At 49.4% G+C, this 20,386-nt stretch overlaps 1 protein-coding gene across 2 annotated transcripts; it reads left to right on the forward strand.

Annotated features, from left to right (window-relative positions):
* The first annotated feature begins 1,845 nt into the window (after window positions 1–1,845).
* Window positions 1,846–19,759, forward strand: LOC113583021 (SH2B adapter protein 2). 2 transcript variants are annotated; one of them, XM_035528503.1, is made up of 9 exons: window positions 1,846–2,076; window positions 10,666–11,569; window positions 13,450–13,551; window positions 14,076–14,167; window positions 14,410–14,510; window positions 14,818–14,979; window positions 15,904–16,109; window positions 17,106–17,277; window positions 18,181–19,759. In XM_035528503.1, exons 2-9 carry the CDS (start codon window positions 10,697–10,699, stop codon window positions 18,492–18,494), a joined length of 2,022 nt encoding a protein of 673 aa, XP_035384396.1. In that variant the 5' UTR covers window positions 1,846–2,076; window positions 10,666–10,696; the 3' UTR covers window positions 18,495–19,759. The 2 variants fall into 2 exon arrangements, with proteins under 2 accessions (XP_035384396.1, XP_035384395.1); XM_035528502.1 differs by lacking the exon at window positions 1,846–2,076 and having other exon boundaries at window positions 8,678–11,569.
* Window positions 19,760–20,386: the final 627 nt, after the last annotated feature.

The raw sequence follows: 20,386 nt of genomic DNA on the forward strand, positions 1-20,386 counted from the left end.
AGGCTCGTGGGAGTTCAACGGGCTTCTCCAACACTGGCAAAACGCTACATGTGATGTTCACAAGACAGCGACCCACATGAAGATCAAATACACTGGAATATGTTGTTGATAAATTACATATAAATATTCCTTGTCTCTGCCCTCGTCTGGCAAGTAAAAAACAAACAAAACAAGCAGACTTCCACCAGGAGCCTTCTCTCTGCTCCCAAAGAAAACCTGAACTCAGTTGTGCGGTTTGATCCGGAAAATCACTGTTGTACATGAAGCTCTGTGCGATCTGGATGAAATGTGCTGCTTTGCTTGCTGTAAACACTCCAGCTGAAGGCTCTCGGATGGCTCACCCAGAACCGGTGGCCTGAGCAGCTGATCGCTTGGCTTTGCGTGTGGTTCTCTGAGCTGAGATGCTGATAGGTTAAACGCTGCCTGCCTCGACGATCCCCTGACAGGCTCTCCTGTTAAACCATGTGCGTGCATGACTGTGTCTGAACGTGACACCCTTTGGCCTGACATATCTGGCCTTGATGACCCTGCCTGTTGGCCCTCTAGATGCAGTTGAACCAGTATAAATAACTCTCTCTACAGTTGGCTGCTGGCTACGTGTCTGTCCGTGCACTGTAGGCAAACCAATCCAGTCACGGGGTCAAACAGCATAGCCCTTAAGCCATCTCTAGTCCAATAAGTTGTTACTTAACATTGCTGATAATAAAGGACTATAACACAGCTGAAAACGCACAACACAAACACAGTTACCTAAAAACATGGAGGTTCAAAGGACAATGAAAGATCAGTGGGTGGAGTCTGGTTATATGCTCTTCAGCCACTGGGAGTGTTTACCTCAGTGATGGACAGGGACCACTGCAGGTCGAGCTCGGTGTGCTGACAGATGGTTTTAGAGGTATGTGGCGCCCATGCTGCACTGCCTTCTGGGAACATGCTTTCTGTGGCAAGTGAAGCGTGGAGACGCGCTCACGCTGGGGGGCTGAAGAGCAGCAAGCACAGTGGAAAACACGTCAAGATGCTACGTCTCTATACTGAGATGTCTGAAATGACGAAGCTAAATGTACAGCTGTTTGTCTTAGTTGTTAGAGGCTTTTATGACTAGGCCTGTTTGAGGAAAGAACAGATCTGGTGTGGGTGTGTGCATGCACACACAGAAGGAGTCCTTGAGGGGGTGCAGGACTGGTTTTGTCCTTAGTCCCCTCTGCTTTCTTTTCCTCTCTCACTCCCACTTGCTTGATTGTCTAGTGTGTTAGTCCTTGAATGTGGCCTCAGCACAAAAACGCTGAACTGCAATAAGACGTTGAAAAATAAACTTCTATGACGCGCACCTTCAGAGATGCTGTCATACAGCCTCCAGGGCGAGCACAGTGATGGGATGTTTCAGATACTATTGCACTAGAAGTGCCTTCATTCCATTCAGATATCAGGACACATTGGCCTGGAGATTTGCCTGAACTGACTAAGCAATCAGATTGCACTCCGTTCCAATTTGGGGCCAGTTCTCTACTGCAACGAATTCAAACGCTTCAGAACAGAACACGGACTCGCGTCACGTCGTGTTTCTGTGACTGTAAATCATGCACATGCTAAAGGTTTTCCTCATAACGCAGAGGCAACAGAGCGGTTTCTGCCGTAGGGGTTCTCTGTTCTGGCTGTTTCTGGCTCCCATCATCAGTGCTTCTTATCCGTATCCTAAATCTTCACAAAATCCTCGTGCAGTACATTACTGCGTCGCGTTCTCCCACGCCGAGTACACGCGGCACGTGACAACACTTCCGACCACAGCCGTGTCCCTGCGCGCGGAGAGTCTCGCCCTGTCCTGATCCGCGTCGCCGAGTTTAAACGTTACCGGGCGCGCGTCTCCTTTAAGAGAGCACAGCGTCGCTGAATCCGCGAATGCATCTACGCACGCGACACATCGCTTAGGAAGCGCCCGCCAGCGTTCATGTCGCCCGGGATCCTCCTAACAAACACCGCCGATGGCCTTGGAATAAACATGGTTTGCTGACAGAGGTGCACGCTGGACAGTGGTCGAGACGCCCCTCCGCTACCGTCATGCACTGAGTGGGACCTGAGGTGAGACCACCGGCTCTCGTCCTGTCGTGGAGGAGACATTGTTCGCGGTACCAAGCGTGGAGCGCGACGGCGTCTCTCGAAAACGCCGCTTCCTCTGAAGTCGCTGCGTGCGATAAAAACGAAGCGGCTCGCGCGCGTGCTCGCGCATGCAGCGCCGGTGCTTTTGACTCCGTGACCCGCTTGGCGCGACCAACCCCGGCTTGGGAAGCAGCTTCAGAGCGCGTTCCGCCCGTGCAGCGTCTCGCAGCTTGTGCGTGCGGCGCGCGCACCTGGGGGCGTTGGGGCGCGCTGTGAAGGCGCCTGGCTGCTGATCCTGTCAGGGTTAGGGATGGGAAACCTGTTCTTGCTGGGGGTGATGGCGTCGAAGGCGCGGTGCAAGTTCCACGATCCGTGGTGTTATGCGTGAAATCGTGACGAGCGTACACGATCTAAACATCCGAGTTTCATTCAGAGAGGCTCGTTCGCGCTTCTCACACACTGGTCTCATTCATGAAAGCAGCAGGGCATCAAAGCCTCACTTGTTGGAAATGTGTATGGCGCCATCGGCTATGCAGACTGTACAACAACAACCAAAGCAGTTTGTTCTAAGCGTGCGTTATCATCATATGATCTGAATCGCTTTGAAACCTGTGCACTGGCCTTCATCGCGCTTACGCGACCGTGAGGGCAACGGGCTGCTGTCTCGTGTAGAGCACGTCGCTCTAGGTGCTCGCAGACAAGCAGCCGGTCTTCGGTGTCATTTTTAAAACGAATGTAGAGGCTGGCGAGCATGACGTCGGCCGGGATCACGTCGCATGTGACCCAAGCAGCTCCCTTCCATAATGAGCCAGTCTCGGGATGCACGTGTGCGTGTGCCTAAAACGGGCGCCCCGCGCTGTTTGTTGTGCATGTGCCTGCTTGATTCAAAGGCTGTGACTGCGACTTGATGCAGTAACGCCACAGTAGAAGTTGCGCGCTTGTTTTGATGCCTTAGTCATGACTGGCGACTCTATTGATCTCGAGATGGACACAGAAGGTGCATGGAGGGGTGGGGCTGTAGGATCTGATATCTGCGACGGGATTGGAGAGAAACACTGTATCCTTTAATCTGATTGGACAGATCTGTACTATTGTCTCGTGGTTCAGAGAAAAGGGTGTGTGTGTGCGCGCGCGATTGGTTTATATTGACTGTTTGATTAATCACAGTTTGAACATGTGCTCAGATTCTGTTCTTGCTTTCTTGCTGGTAGTATTTATTGTGTGTGTGTGTGTGTGTGTGTGTGTGTGTGTGTGAGAGAGAGAGAGAGAGAGAGAGAGATTTTTGCTGTGTGCAGGTTGTGGCAGAGCTGTGTTCCCCCCAAAAGGCCTGAGCTAATCTTAGAAAGTGTGTGTGCACCCAGCATCCCTTGGGTAGTTGCATGCCATGACTAGTTTCCTTTCTTTAGCTGGGTGCACACACCTTTCCAATGGAGGTAGGGTTCTAAATACACACACACACACACACACACACACACACACACACACTTTTCCAGTGGTGTTGGGGTTCTACACACACACACACACACGCGCGCGTGCACACACACACACCTTTGTAGTGGTGGTAGGGTTCTACACACACACACACACACACCTTTCCAATGGTGGTAGGGTTCTACACACACCTTTCCAGTGGTGGTAGGGTTCTATACACACACACACGCGCGGGCGTGCACACACACACACCTTTGTAGTGGTGGTAGGGTTCTACACACCTTTCCAGTGGTGGTAGGGTTCTATACACACACACACACACTCTCACACACACTTTTCCAGTGGTGGTAGGGTTCTATACACACACACACACACTTTTCCAGTGGTGGTAGGGTTCTATACACACACACACACACACACTTTTCCAGTGGTGGTAGGGTTCTATACACACACACACACACACACACTTTTCCAGTGGTGGTAGGGTTCTATACACACACACACACACACACACACTTTTCCAGTGGTGGTAGGGTTCTATACACACACACACACACACACACACTTTTCCAGTGGTGGTAGGGTTCTATACACACACACACACACACACACTTTTCCAGTGGTGGTAGGGTTCTATACACACACACACACACTTTTCCAGTGGTGGTAGGGTTCTATACACACACACACACACACACACACACACACACACTTTTCCAGTGGTGGTAGGGTTCTATACACACACACACACACACTTTTCCAGTGGTGGTAGGGTTCTATACACACACACACACACACACTTTTCCAGTGGTGGTAGGGTTCTATACACACACACACACACACACTTTTCCAGTGGTGGTAGGGTTCTATACACACACACACACACACACTTTTCCAGTGGTGGTAGGGTTCTATACACACACACACACACACACTTTTCCAGTGGTGGTAGGGTTCTATACACACACACACACACACACTTTTCCAGTGGTGGTAGGGTTCTATACACACACACACACACACACACTTTTCCAGTGGTGGTAGGGTTCTATACACACACACACACACACACACCTTTCCAGTGGTGGTAGGGTTCTATACACACACACACACCTTTCCAGTGGTGGTAGGGTTCTACACACACCTTTCCAGTGGTGGTAAGGTTCTACACACACCTTTCCAGTGGTGGTAGGGTTCTACACACACCTTTCCAGTGGTGGTAGGGTTCTACACACACCTTTCCAGTGGTGGTAGGGTTCTACACACACCTTTCCAGTGGTGGTAGGGTTCCACACACACACACACACACACACACACACACACCTGTTTGCATCATGTGGGTGTGTGTGAATCTGTCCAACACCTGTTTGTCTCTAAACTGGCTTGAACCGGCATCATAACTGGGAGCCGTTCTCTGTGAGTTGAAACGACATGGGAAATTGGGTTCTGTGGTTGTAATCACAGGAAAGCAGTCACACACACACACACACATTTCTGAAAAGACTCCAGCATGCAGTAGGAGTTTGTTATAGACAAACAGGCTGCTGTATTTCCCTCATGATAACATCCAGGCCTATTGCCGTGTCCACTGTTGGTCTCAGCACAGCCAGAGCACTTGGGAAGTAGTGTGGGTGCCTTCGATACTGGTCAGTGAGTGTGGTGATGCTGCACTCTGCAATCCTAATTAGAACCCCCTTTCCCTTTCTTGTCTCTTCTGCAACCCCCCTACACAGATTGCTTTAGCAATCTCTCCCACCTCCATCCCTGTTCCCTCCTTCCTGTTCTCGTACCTCTGGGCTTGAGCAGTCTGTCCTGCACTGTTGGCTCCACACAATTAACCAGTGGAGGAAGTTTCTTTTCTCAGGCATTTACTTCCTCCAGCTCACTTCAGTCTTTTTTTCCCCCCAGTTTTGTTTTCTTAACTCTGCTATGCGTGGGACCACATGCCTGTTGCACAATGCAGCATGTGCAGGGTTCTGTGGTGGGGTTTGGCCAAGGAGCTTCTGACAGTGAAAATACAGGAACGTGCAGAACATGTCTGAGCACCAACTTGATAGGCCTTTGTGTTCCCAATGCAGAGAGATGACAGTGTTTCATTCAGACTATCATGAATCCAATTACACTAATACAACAATTAACCAACGCTCACATACAGCACAAAAATTTGACTTGAATAGAATTTTGATTCGACGTTGTCCTATTGTGCGTTACTGCGCATGAAACCATCACTTGTATAGTACAGTAGTTTTGTAATTTTTATTGTTCTTATGTTAATTCAGCCACCACATTCAATCAACTCTCTGTGTGTGTGTGTGTGTGTGTGTGTGTGTGTGTGTGTGTGTGTGTGTGTATATATATATATATATATATACACACACACACAGACACACACACACACACACACACACACACAGAGAGTTTATATATATATATATATATATATATATATATATATATATATAAAAAAATTTTTTTTTGTATGTTTGTCACACTTAAATGTTTCAGATCATTAAACAATTTTAAATATTAAACAAAGATAACACAAGTAAACACAAAACGCACTTTTTAAATGAAGGTGAAAAAGTGATTGCCCCCTAAACCTAATAACTGGTTGGGACACCCTTAGCAGCAACAACTGCAATCAAGCATTTGCGATAACTGGCAATGAGTCTTTTACAGCGCTGTGGAGGAATATTGGCCCACTCATCTTTGCAGAATTGTTGTAATTCCGCCACATTGGAGGGTTTTCAAGCATAAACCGCCTTTTTAATGCCACAGCATCTCAATTGGATGTGTGTGTGTGTGTGTGTGTGTGTGTGTGTGTGTGTGTGTGTGTGTGTGTGTGTGTGTGTGTGTATATATATATATATATATATATATATATATATATATATATATATATATATATATATATATATATATATATATATATATATATGTATGTGTGTGTGTTCCATGCATAATGAATACTTGGTACAACGGTAAACTACTCCGATCAGAATATCCGGTGAATTCCTACGTAGTCCGTTTGAATGATAAAGCAGGCTCTTCCTCACTTCCTGAAGGTCTTCCTCACTTGCTCTATGCTCAGTACAGAGGCCTGCTGGCCTGGTGAAGCCGGATGTGAGACTGCACAGCACAGAACTTCCTTCGCACCACTGGTGCTGACATCTCAATCTAATGACAGGTCATGTGACGGGTCACAGTTTCATTGTTACTTGGAAAATCGGAGCTTTCTTATGTTTACGATAGATTTACTCAGATCTGCTGAACTGGTACTGTAGGGAAAAGTGTTGGTCATAAAGGTCACTCTACACAGAGACCTGGCCGGGCAGACCCGTGTAGCATAGAGCCAGTATCTGGAAGGTTTGTCTTCCTTTTCACCATATAATGTGTAACAGGTCACTATTACAGGTTCCATATTGTACACTTTGTTTTGCATCATTCTGGCCATATTGGCCAGACCTTCAGTGTCTCGAATCGTGCACCAACGTCCTCGCTTTCGGCACATGGTCCACGCTCTTATCCAGAGCAACTCAGATTATTCATGACCATTCGTGTTCCCTGTGAGTGAAACCTGTGACCTTTGTGTTTCTGGCATCTGCTCGTTCGGGCGAGTTCTAGAAGTAGGCGGGCCACTGCGTCTGACGAGCCTGAGTACCGAAATGAAGGTGAAATTGTAAGTGAGACAGCAAGATGTGTTCACACTAGTGTGTTGAAACTGTTTCCATCCACTGTTTCTTCCCCATGTTCACGCCAGACTCCAGTTTTGAAGTGCTGACATAACATAACATAGCTGTCCTGTGACACACGTGGTGCGCCGAGCACGGCTTTACACGCTTGTGTAAGACGGCAGTGATTGGCAGTCATGTGACTGCCCTTGTTCTGGCCTTGGCCTATGGTCACCCAACTCTGCTGACCTTTTGGTCCTGTTAATTTTCAGAGAGCATGTAAAGGAGACTGCCTGCATGGCACTGTAGAGGTCAGAGAGCACTGTGCAAACGCCCTAAAAGTCTTGCGGGTGCTTTCGGTCACTTTTAGTCATGTTGGCGTTTTAACTTTCTCCTTAAAGATCTGGTGCTACTCTGGGCAATAGCAGCGGTGGTCTGTGCTCAACCTTCCCTGCGTTGGCAGAGTAAACACGGATGCACGTCCACACGTCTGTAAGACGCAGGCCCCTCACGACTGGGCTTGAACCCTCTTTGAGGTCACTCTTTGTTGTTTACCAGATGGTGGGGGTTTTTTTGGTGGGGGGCGGGGTTTGTTGTTGTCTTTCTTTCCCCACACTGTTTTTCATGTAAAGTGCCAGTGACATTATGCAGCTGCCTTGTTTTTCTCCAGCATGCAAACGTGTTCTTGTCCTTCAGTTGTAGGGTGATTCAGCTGTAGTCCGTGGATGAGAGGTTTACATTACTTCTGTGTTACATCTTGACCAATCCTAGTGTAGCAAGCTTCTTGCATTGGATATTTCCAGGAAGGGAAGTTCAGATGGATGGGTGGGTGGTTTATTTCTTGTTTTTGAAGTCCCAGCTATATCGCGCTAAAGCTTAACTGTGGTAGTTTAGCCAGCTTCACTGTGCCTGTTTGAATTATATTCCCTCAGTTAACTTGGTCTTAAACTAGAAGCGCAGTCATTAATATTGTTCAGCTCTCTCTTGTATAGGGGTTATCATACAGCTCACGTGTGTGTGTGTGTGTGTGTGTGTTCACACACAGGGAAGGGCTGTGGTTGAGAGTGTGAGGTTTAGGGTTAGAAGGTAGGGTGCTCCATCATTCACTCACTCATGTTTGATGCCTGCCTATTAGCAATGGAAAAATATCCCAGAATTCCCTGTGGTTGGCAGAAGGATAATGAGTCACACGTGCTTTCACACCACAGGATCTCTGCACCTCTCTCTCTGTCTCTCTCACTCACACACTCACACACACACGTCCATAATGAATAATGGACATTCGTTAATATTAATAGGTAGGGGGGTCTCTTAAGTTTTAAAGGCCATTATTGGAGAATGTGCTAAAGCTCTGTTTATATATATATATATATATATATATATATATATATATATATATATATATATATATATATATATATACACACACACACACACACACACGTGTGTTCTTGCACACACTCACCATGCTCAGCTCCATCTGTTTTCAAAGCCCATCTCAGCTTGCCACCTTTATGTGAGACTGGTAAGAGAGAGCCAATACAGGACACGGGCATTGGGGAATGAACATGCGTGTGTGTGTGTTTCACATTTGAGTTGCAGATCTAGCAAGTGCAGCGTAGGGTTTGCGTTCCCGCGTAGTCGCTCCATGAGAAACACTGATCTTTAACATGTTAAATGTACCTCAACAGCCCACATGATTATGGTTTTAAGTCATTTTCAGTGACTATTTTGTCCTTCGCCTCTCCCAGTCTGACAATAGTAATCGGGTATACTACCACTAAATGGTAGCGTTTCAGTTGCTCTACACCCGTTACATCCAAGCAATGGTGAGCAGCCATCTGCATGTGAAGATCATTGTGACCCAACAGTTTACGCCTCCTTATCACAAATGTTGACCGTAGACTGCTCGGGGGGTACAGGGAAAAAGGACAGATTTAGCCTGGAGTGCTCGCCGTGATTCCAGGGTTTGTACTGGAGAGCAGTTTTCCTGATTTTTCTACGTGTGCGCGACATTTCATGCCTATATAAAGCAGAAATGATTCAGGCAGGTTGATTGGTTCTCATCATTCATGGAGCATAGTTGTATGCTGACTCATGGTTTGTGTCACTATTTTCTCTGCAACTAAAAGACGAGCTTTCTCTGAAAACGCCGCTCCCGAGTCAGTGCGGCTCTGGAACCATCCCTCTCTCTCCGGAGTAGCAAACGGAAACCGCGTTGGAAAATGGCGTGTGTGATTTAAAATCTCACCAACACAAAGGTGTGGAATGTCTCTGAAGGGAAGTCTGCGTATTTAACCTGCTTTTGACTCTCACTTGGCTGTTTACTCCGCCTTCCCCCCGGAGGGTGACCGTGAATATTTGAATGTTTGAATTTGACAACCCTCTTGGACCTACGGCCCACGCGATGTCCTTAAGGGATTTGGAGTTGCCGTGTTCCTAAATTGGATGAGGAGAGTTTGGGAGTCATTGGCTCTGCGGGAGGTGAGCGGGTCCTGCGTTTAGACGCCGCCTGTGATGACATGACGAATGGCCTCACCGGAAGATGAAGACAAAGCCAGACGAAAGAGAGACACCATGAACGAGAGAATGATGAGTAGAGGAGAGAGGGAGGTGATGAGGAGAAAAGACTGACACCGGCAGGTGGTAATGGAATGTGTTGTTTTGCTTGACACCACACCACCACAAAGGAGGTGTAACTGTGAGGCCTGGCATCGGTAGAGTCTAGTGAAGCCTGAGAGAGAGAGAGAGAGAGAGAGAGAATGAATGAGTCTCACTCAGGAGAGAAAACCTTGGCAGCTTCTCCACACCTCCACTGCCCAGTGCGCTCGTCTCTCTGACTGTCACTCAGAGACGTCAGACAGGCTTGTGTTGGTATTTGCTCACGAACAGCAGAACACGGAGCCTCTCCGAGTGCGGAGAAGAACGCCACGCATGGCTAACGCAACCACTGTGGGTTATGCTTGAGGTCTGCCTCCTTCTATAAGGAAGGCACTGGGGCTCTCTCTCTTTGTCTGGATGTAAATTGTGAACTGTCTATTATGTATTGTATATCTCTCCCTGGTACTGACACACAGTTTGTTATTCATATACAAATACAGAAGTCCACGCACACACACAAGCCCCTCGAGTAACAGTAAGCCACTGTCCTCTCGGTCCCAGGCACACGTTCGCTGGGAACACAGTCCGTTGCTTTCTTTTTCCCTCTCTTATATACATTTTCTTATTTTGTATTCTCTCTCTCTCTCTCTCTCTCTCTCTCTCTCTCTTGCTTTCTCATTTGTTCTCATTTGCTCACAGTGAAAGCTGACCAATGGTCTTCTTCCTCCCTCTCAAGCCCCACCCCCAACTCAGCGACCCCTCCTCCCACAAACTCATCTTCTCTTTCTCCCCTTTCTCCGTTCCCACGGTTCCCGTTGTATGCGTGCGCCCGGATGTCTGACCCGCTGGTGCTGCGCGTGGCGTTCAGCGCTCTGCCAGGGTGTTGGCATGGCCCAGGGATGAACGACGAGGGGCCGTCCAGCAGCCCGGAGCTGTCCTCCTGCCCGCTGCCCGACTGGAGGGAGTTCTGCGAGCTCCACGCGCGGGCCTCCGCCGCTGACTTCGCCCACAAGTTCCGACGCTTCGTCAGCGAGAACCCCTGCTACGACTCACCCGGCGCCGACGCCAGCTTCTCACAGCACTTCACCAGCCACTTCCTGGACTGCTTCTCCGCCACCCTCAGCCAGGCGCGGGACTCGGGCTCGCCCGGGGCGGCATCCTCCGGCCCCAAGTACAGCATCGTGCCCTTCGTGGGCATCCAGGGTTGCCCGCTGCCCTACGGCCACGAGCTGTGCCAGCGCCGCAAGGACACATGCGCCTCCAGCGAATCGCTGGACAGCATGGACAGTGGAGGGGGAGGGGCCTCCGGGAGCACCGTCCCCCGGGGCCGGCGGGCGCCCGCCCACAAGGTGCCGGCGCTGGGCCAGTCGCGGAGCTCGGAGGACGTGTCCCTGGGGCGGCCCAAGGCCCGCTTCAAGAAGGGCTTCTCCCTGCGCAACATGAGCCTGTGCGTGGTGGACGGCGTGAGGGAGATCTGGCACCGCCGAGCCTCCCCGGAGCCCGACGCCGGAGGAGGCAGGAAGGGCGGCACGCCCGAGCCCGGCGGGCACGAGCGCTGGAGCCAGAAGCTGCGGTTGGCACGCGGCTCGCAGGGCCAGCGCACCGAGCTGCTGGAGGTCCAGAGGGAGGGCACGCTGCGCTACATGGTGGCTGACGACAGCAACTGCGTGGGGGCCGCACAGTGGCAGAAGTGCCGTCTCCTGCTCCGGAAGTCCCGGGCGAGCGCGGAGGGTGGGGAACGGTTCCTGCTGGAGTTCTATGTGCCACCCAAGGTAGGAGGCCAACACACCCGCAGTTCAGTGCAGAGGTCATACAGGTCGTATAGGTCGTACAGGTCACTACATGCACACTGAAACGTGCAAATGCACCATTTCTGCTTACTACACAATGTATAAGATACGTACGTGCACGCAGGCAATGACCTGACTGTAAACTCTGCAGTAATTTGAGTACTGCATTGCTGGGAGAGTGTGCGTGTGTGTGAGTGTTCTGTGAGTGTTCTTGTGTCTGTGAGTGTTCTGACCCAAGGAGAGTGGAACCCTGGTCTTCTTGCCTGGCTTGTGTCTGTGAGTGGGTGTTTGTGTGTTCTGAGCCGAGGAGAGTGGAACCCTGGTCTTCTTGCCTGGCTTGTGTCTGTGAGTGGGTGTTTGTGTGTTCTGACCCGAGGAGAGTGGAACCCTGGTCTTCTTGCCTGGCTTGTGTCTGTGAGTGGGTGTTTGTGTGTTCTGACCCGAGGAGAGTGGAACCCTGGTCTTCTTGCCTGGCTTGTGTCTGGGGTGATGTTCAGATGTCCCTGGTTTGTGTAGCTCAAGTCTGTTGTCTTAACATTAACGTTAGATTAGCTTCCGTTAATTATATGAGATGTTGCAGACTGTGCTAGTCTGAGCTGTTTATAGGTCACATCCTGCTAATGGGTCCCAACCATATTGTCGCTTCTGTGCCAGTCGGTGCTAAATTAGTTTAGCATATTTTAAAAAGCCAAATATAAGTTTGTGTTTTAGAGCCCTGATATAACGTTTTAACAACACATATGGAGTTGGGAGAGGTATGGATCTTGGGATACTTAGGAAGCTGTTCCCTTGGGAATGACAGATAACAACTTCCTTTTCCTGACCAAATGACCAGCAGTTAAAAATGGCACAACAGCCAAGCAGTGCACGTCTCACTTGCCAAGTGGACATCGAGGCACGAGGCACGTCTCGCTGGCCGAGTGGACATCGAGGCACGAGGCACGTCTCGCTGGCCGAGTGGACATCGAGGCACGAGGCACGTCTCGCTGGCCGAGTGGACATCGAGGCACGAGGCACGTCTCGCTGGCCGAGTGGACATTGCTACACGGGGCATGTCTCCAGGTTGTGAACCTTGGAGTCTTTAATACCAGTACTACCCCCTAGCAAACCCTCCTCTAGGAAGCGTAGCGCATGCACGATGTTCAATTGTCAATTGCAATTGTATTCAAGCTAGATAAATGTGACTAATCGCAGGAGTGTGTGTTTGACTCATAAATTGTGTGTTTGGCTGGAGTCAGTACACTATCAGTTTCATTATAGCCTGTCCACACACAACAGTTCACTTCCAACCGTAGTCCAACACGGATGATCCGAGTCACCGAGGTCCTCAGTAGCCAGGACGGGAATCTTTCGACGTGTGCAGCAGTAATGATTAGGCCTAACCGCCTCGGTTTCTCAGCTCACATCCTTACATATGGTTTCAAATCCTTGGTTTTTTGGGATTTCAGTTCCATTGTCCCCTTTACTGGCCAGTGTATGTGAGCTCTCCATGCACATGTCCTGCCTCGTCTCTCCAGCATGACCACTTCACTTCTCTGTGTGTGTTCATCCTTTCAGTCCTATAACTGAAACCTTGTAAACCTTGTAAGTAAATAATTTATGAAACCAGAGAGGACCAAATCTAGAAGGTCTGCCCAGAGGGTAAAATTAGACATATTTGCAATCAATGCAGTGGGCTAGATGTCATATGTTCTGCAGGAAACACGCGCACACACACACACACACACACACACACACACACACTAAACACACCCTTATACACAATAAAGTACTGCCTCGCCCAATCCATATGGCAGCACGCACAATGTGTAGGACAGTCTGATGGCTATTCTTAATTATTTTCCCCCTGTTCTTCTTTCTAGTCCTCCAAGCCCAAGGTGAGTGTGCCCCTATCGGCCATTGTGGAGGTCAGGACCACCATGCCCCTGGAGATGCCTGACAAAGACAACACCTTTGTGCTGAAGGTAGAGAAACCTTAAATACGCGCATGGACACGCTATGTACCGTGTGTTAAATGCACTGCCCTCAACCTTTCCCTTCCATTTCTAGTTCCTTTTTGGGGTGAATGTGTCCTGGTTGTGTGTATTTTTTACATGGTTTATATCCAGTGGTTGTAGTGAGAAGCCAGTAAGAAATAAACTGTGTTTGTACCCTCTTCCTTTAAATGGCTGCAGTAGTTAGATGTCTGTAAAATGGAACTGAGCGTTAACTACGTGATAAGACACCTCGTATGCCCTTTAAAGTCTCTAATTTTGCATTTCACATTAACAGTATTGCATTCATTACATTCACTAGTAACATTACTGTCCAGTTCTGACATCGTTTCTGGAGGGACTCTTTCATGCACAGTACGTCTCTGTGCCTGAAGAGTCCAGCATGGGATTGTTTACTCTGTGTGGTTAAGCTGGCACTACGCAGCATGTCAAGGGGGTGCGGCCGAGCGAGGCACCCATGCACAACTCTGCCTTTGTGCCGTTTCCCGTCGCAGGTGGGCAATGGCAGCGAATACATCCTGGAGACCATCGACTCCCTCCAGAAGAACTCCTGGGTCTCCGACATCCAGGACTGTATAGACCCCGGGTAAATATCTGCGTTCGAGTGTAACCAGGGAAGGAAGAATGAATGCAGACCCCTAGATCACATACCGTCCGTCAATCGTGACGGCCCAGCATCGGGTGGTGGGAGGGGCTCGCAGGGACGCATGATGGTATTGGGTCTCCCCCTGCTGTAAAGGTGGCCGTGATTTGCAGCTTCTGTTTGCATTTATTTCACACATCCAATGCTGCTCTCTGACTTGGAGAGGTGCCGGTTATGTGTTGCAGGGACAGTGGAGATGACATCGAGCTAGCATCGTGCTTTCATGGCCAGCCATCCAAAGAGTTCTCCCTGGTGGCATCCTGTAGCTGTGAGCTCCTGTCTGATGGTGGGCTGTCTGGCTCTCTGACCCAGTTCAGAACCACAGATCAGAACCAGGAGCAGGTCATGAAGGCCACCCACTTGGCTGGTGGACGCAAAACCAACAGATCTTTCTGAACATTCAGCAAGCTGTTGTGGAAATGAGGCCAGGGCTGAAATCAGTAGACCAGTGTTCTGGAGCAAACTCCAGTCCTGGAGGGAGAGGTTTCCTCACACCTGCTGAACCCTTCAAGGACCGGAGTTGGGCTCAGGGTAGTTACTCCGGCTCGTGATTGTTTGTGTTTGTTTGTTTGTTTCTTTGTTTTTTCTCTTAGGTGTACACCGAGCAGCTGACAGGTCGTGTGCCACCACTGGAGATCCCTGCAGTGCCCCCTCTGTCCGCTGCCGGGAACTACCGCTCACACAGCACCCCTCTCACGTGCCCTTAGAGCGCTTCCTTCAGTCTCCAGAGGCACAGAGTGCTAGCCCACCACCAGGTACACACACACACACACACACACACACACACTTACACACACACACACACACACACACACACACACACACTTACACACACACACACTTACACACATACACACACACACACACACACACACACACACACACTTACACACATACACACACACACACACACACACACACACTTACACACACACACACACACTTACACATACACACACACACTTACACACATACACACACACTTACACACACACACATACACACACACACACACACACACTTACACACACACACACACACACTTACACACACACACACACTTACACACACACACATACACACACTTACACATACACACACACACACTTACACACACACTTACACACACACACACACACACTTACACACACACACACACTTACACATACACACACACACACACACTTACACACACACACACACACATACACACTTACACACACACACACTTACACATACACACACTTACACATACACACACACACACACACACTTACACACACACACTTACACACACACACACTTACACATACACACACTTACACATACACACACACACACACACACACACACACTTACACACACACACTTACACACACACACACTTACACACACACACACGCACGCACGCACACACACACACATACAAACACACGCGCACACACACACACACACACACACACACACACACTGAATCTGAACTGAAGTCAAATGCAAACACAGACATTTTAGCAGTTGGTTACAATTCTAACAGAATGTCCAAACTCACTCTGTTCAAGTATAAAAGGAAAGGAAAATTGGCTCTGGTGCCCGTCTTGTTCCACCGTAGCTGTCAATTCCTTGTCATTCCTCAAGTCACTACACTTCTCACAATCTTCCACGTCTCGTTCCACGTTCAGGTGGTCCAGGTGAACCCCTGGTGGAGGCGGAGGGAGATGGCAGCTTGGTGGGTTACCCATGGTTCCACGGGACCCTGTCGCGCGTGCGAGCGGCCCAGCTGGTGCTGACAGGCAGCGCTCGGAGCCATGGCTTGTTCGTGATTCGCCAGAGCGAAACGCGGCCGGGGGAGTACGTGCTCACCTTTAACTTTCAGGGCAAAGCCAAGGTGAGCCAGTCTCTCACAGAACGAAACAGCACACCAAAAACAAACCCATTTTAAAACAGACCTCTAACCAGGATGTCCTCATTAATGACGTCATTTGGGTGAGTTTGAAGGTGCAGCTGGATGAAGAGTCTGCGACGCGTTGAAGCGTTCCTGACACGGTGTTTTGTAGATAAAGGGGTGGGTTCATGCCTTCTGCCATGTGCTCAGTCAGTTCCGTCCATCCATCAGTCGTGGAATTCCGGATGGTTCCATCATAGTGCTGCTCTGTCTCACCTGCTCTCTATCCCTCTCTCCCTCTCCAACACTCATCACTCTCGTTCTGAATGTTAACCCATCTGTCCTGTCGTGGTGGAGTGCTCCCATCTGACTTCTGTGGCCAGCAGTCGTACAACTGCTTTATCAGCTGGAAAGACCTGTACGTGTGTGTGTGTGTGTGTGTGTGTGTGTGTGTGGAGTGGATCTATGTGCAGTGCTGCCTCACCGAGGTCTTTTGTGGTCTGAGTTTTTGCTTATAAATAAATGACGTTGACACTTGACGGCAAAGATACAGCTGTACAGGGCCAGTGTGATCTTACACACCAAACACCTTCCACACGTGATGACTTGCCAGGATATTCTATAATGACGTTGGTGCTAAGCACCAGGTCGAAATGAGCAGTTTCTCCAGTGCAATCTCTAACCTCCTTAGCACACAGCAACAAAACTGGGTTCAGAGTTGCATAGCAAGGAGGAATTGAATCTTCAGGTTTAGTCTTGTAGTAAAACCTTCTATTCTCCAACGAATCTCTGCGTAGCACAGAAACTGGAGTTATTGTCAGCCATCGTGTTTGTCTTGTTGTTTTGCAATCTTGTTTCTTTTCTGGTTTGACTTCCCCTGTGATGTACTGGAAATGAGGTGCACAGCGGGGGTGGAGCCGTCCGTGGTTCCGCACCTCCATGCAGGTGACTGACGGAGAAACGGTGCTAACGCTGTTCTTCCCTTGGTGTCCCCGGCAGCACCTGCGCCTGTCCGTGAACGATAGTGGTCAGTGCCACGTGCACCACCTCTGGTTCCGCACTGTGTGCGACATGCTGCGACATTTCCACGCCCACCCCATCCCGCTGGAGTCCGGCGGCTCCACAGACATCACGCTGCGCTCATATGTTCAGGTGCAGCGCAGTCCAACAGGTACTGCACGCATGAACACACACACACACACACACACACACACACAGAGGACCATCTCAGATGTAACCGAACATTAATATATTAGTTACAAGCCCAGATATACAAAATACTTATTATTCACTCACGCTCTCTCCTTTAGTTTCTCTCTCACACACACTATTCTGCACTTTCACGTTCAGATCTGTTCATCCATTCCTAAGCTTAGCTACCTACTCACGCTGTAGTTCGGTCTGTAGGGAGAGTATGTCCATCTGCTCAGCCCTTGCGCTCTGGGCCACGTTCCCTTCCGCTGTGTTCTGCTCCCTGAGGGGAGGGGAGGGGAGGAGAGGAGAGGAGAGGAGAGAGGGGTCGTGTGCTGTTGAGTGAGCAAGCCAGGAACGGAAACCCAATGAACCTGGGAAACACAGCCCTGCCCCCCCACTGTGTGTGTCTCTCTCTCTCCCCCATACCAGGAGGCCACAGCAGATGAATGTGCTCCTTTGGGATGAAGGGGTAGTTTCCCTCTTGTTCTGCCCCCCCCCCATGCCCCCACCCCATGCCCCCACCCCATGCCCCCTCGCCCTTCATGGCCTCAGAGGCAGCACAGAGTACCTCTGTTCTCGCGAGCGCGCACTCACACACACACGCCTGGGTTTGGAGGCGTGTGCTGATGCTATTTGTGAAAGCCCCACACTGCACTGATGAGTTAGCAGTATTAAAACTAGCCAGTGTCAGTTTAATAGTGTTCACATACACACACCAGCAGTACTCTGGAACAGCTCTATGCAACCGCCATTAAAAAAAAACAACAACAACAACATTGATTAATTCTGTCATTTTGAGTCAGAAATCACTGTGCAACTTGATTGTAGTGCCGTGATTCGTTGAGTCTCCGCTAAGGTCCGTGTGTCCACCTCTCTGCAGACGTTCTCCTAGCTCCAGCTCCTCTGCAGGAGTCCAGCTGCCGGGCTGAAGCAGCCCAGCCGGGCCACCACGTCCCCGGGGTCCCTCCGCCTCCGCCGGCCCCTCCGGCCGATGTGGCGCTCCCCTCCAGCTCCTCTTCCTCGCCCACAGGCCCGCCCCTCTCCTCTGCCGGGGGCGTGGCCGGGGGCCTGCAGAGCAGGAGCAACAGCTCCGAGCGGCTGCTGGAGCCCCCTGTTGGCAGCGCAGAGGAGTATCACGACAGTGAGGGTGCGCGGAGGGGCCGAGCTGTGGAGAACCAGTACTCCTTCTACTGAAGCCCAGCGGGCCAGAGCAGGAATCTCCCAAACTTCCTACGAGGATGATGCAACAGAGGCGTCTCTCGGGACGGCTCGTGTGTTCAGTTTTTGGTTACAGTCTTTTTAACTTTCAAACGACCTCCATCCCCAGAAGCAGAGTTGTGTCAGTGCTTGCAGTCTGTCCACTACCAACAAACCTGCAGAGTCCTTCAAGGATTCATTCTCCCCACCCCCACCGCGTATGTCAGCCAGCGCCACGGGCCTTGTCCACAGAGCTTCTGAGAGGAAGGAAGTTCCTTTTCCTCCAGAGAGGAAGTTGCCATGGTGAGACATCTGACAGTGTTTAACCTTCCCCAGGACATTTCCTGCAGATTAGATGCCCCTCCCTTTTGCCCACCCCCACTGCCCTGGTACACTGGTCACAAAGTCAAAAGCTCTGGGTTCAAATCCCCCCTCCTGAGTGCTCTACTTATGTTTGTTGAACTGTTGATAGAATGTTCCGGATGTCCAATACACCCCCCCCTTAAATCTCATGGGCTTTGCGGATATGGCTTCCCACAACACATACATATCTCTCGTGTCTTCGTATGATGGCTGGGGTCAACGGGGTCAGTCTCCAGAAGTGAACAGTTGCAGTCAACGAAAACCAACAAAACAAGTCTTTGTTTGTTTGGACAGATAAGACTTTTGGGCGGTGGGTGTGATGTCCTGTGCCTCAGCTACCATTTATTGCACTATATAAGTAAGAACAAGCATACATGGACTGTATGACACATTTCTTAGCAGACTTATTAAATACTAGTACTTTTTTCTTAATCCATGCACAAGCCTAATAGTTCTTTTAAAAGACTAAGACGTTGTCTTACATTCGAAGTGAGGACTCGTTTTCAGATGAGGAAACCTAGCAGTTCACTTACTGATGAGTTCAACTTTTCCTTCAAACACTTACATAAGAACAAGTTTCTCATCTGTTACTTTGTACAGCTTGTGTAAGGTACCAGGTGATGTATTATTTATCCGTGCCCACAGTGCTAGAGCGGCATTGGCAGGCATTTGTTAATGGATGAGTTTGGGGTTTAGAGCACTGATTAGTTATTAGGCAGTTATTAGGCTATGTGGATTAACTTGAGCTTTTTGTGTGGATTCTCCTTGTTACAGCAGTCTAGTGACAAATTACTGGGACAGCCTCCAACCAAATTCTGGGGGAACCTGCCTCTCTCTCTCTCTCTCACACTCACACTCACACACACACACACACACTCTCTCTCACTCTCACACACACACACTCTCTCTCTCTCTCTCTCTCTCACACACACACTCTCTCTCTCTCTCACACACACACACTCTCTCTCTCTCACACACACACACTCTCTCTCTCTCACACACACACACACTCTCTCTCTCTCTCTCACACACACTCTCTCTCTCTCACTCTCACTCTCACACACACACACACACACACACACACAAACAATAGTGCTAAGATGGGTGAGGAGAGCAGAAAGTCATAGTGGTGCATGTGCCAATCTGAACTGTATTTTTAAACCTATTTATTTCTCAGCCACTGTAAATATCATTTTCTTACAGAGTTTTTATTTGTTATCACAGCAAACTTTAGGAAAAAAAAATCCATTATTTTACACCGTTTGTTTGCACCTATAACTGTTTTCTGTTCTGTTGTCATTTTCACCATTCTTTTTGCAAGCGGTTTTGCCGTTTTAAGTTTTAAGGAGTCTGTGCAATTTTGTACAAAGTGATGTATTTGGCATACTACTTTATATTTCTGTGAATAAAATCTGTGAAGACCCTGTTTACAAATGACGTTAGTTTCTGTTTCTCCAAGAATAAATTACATTTGGTAGCAGTGCCTAAAACGTGTCGCAGATGCTGCGATGCATATTTTCACAATC

The sequence above is a fragment of the Electrophorus electricus genome, chromosome 7, assembly GCF_013358815.1.
Source record: "Electrophorus electricus isolate fEleEle1 chromosome 7, fEleEle1.pri, whole genome shotgun sequence".
NCBI lineage: Eukaryota > Metazoa > Chordata > Actinopteri > Gymnotiformes > Gymnotidae > Electrophorus > Electrophorus electricus.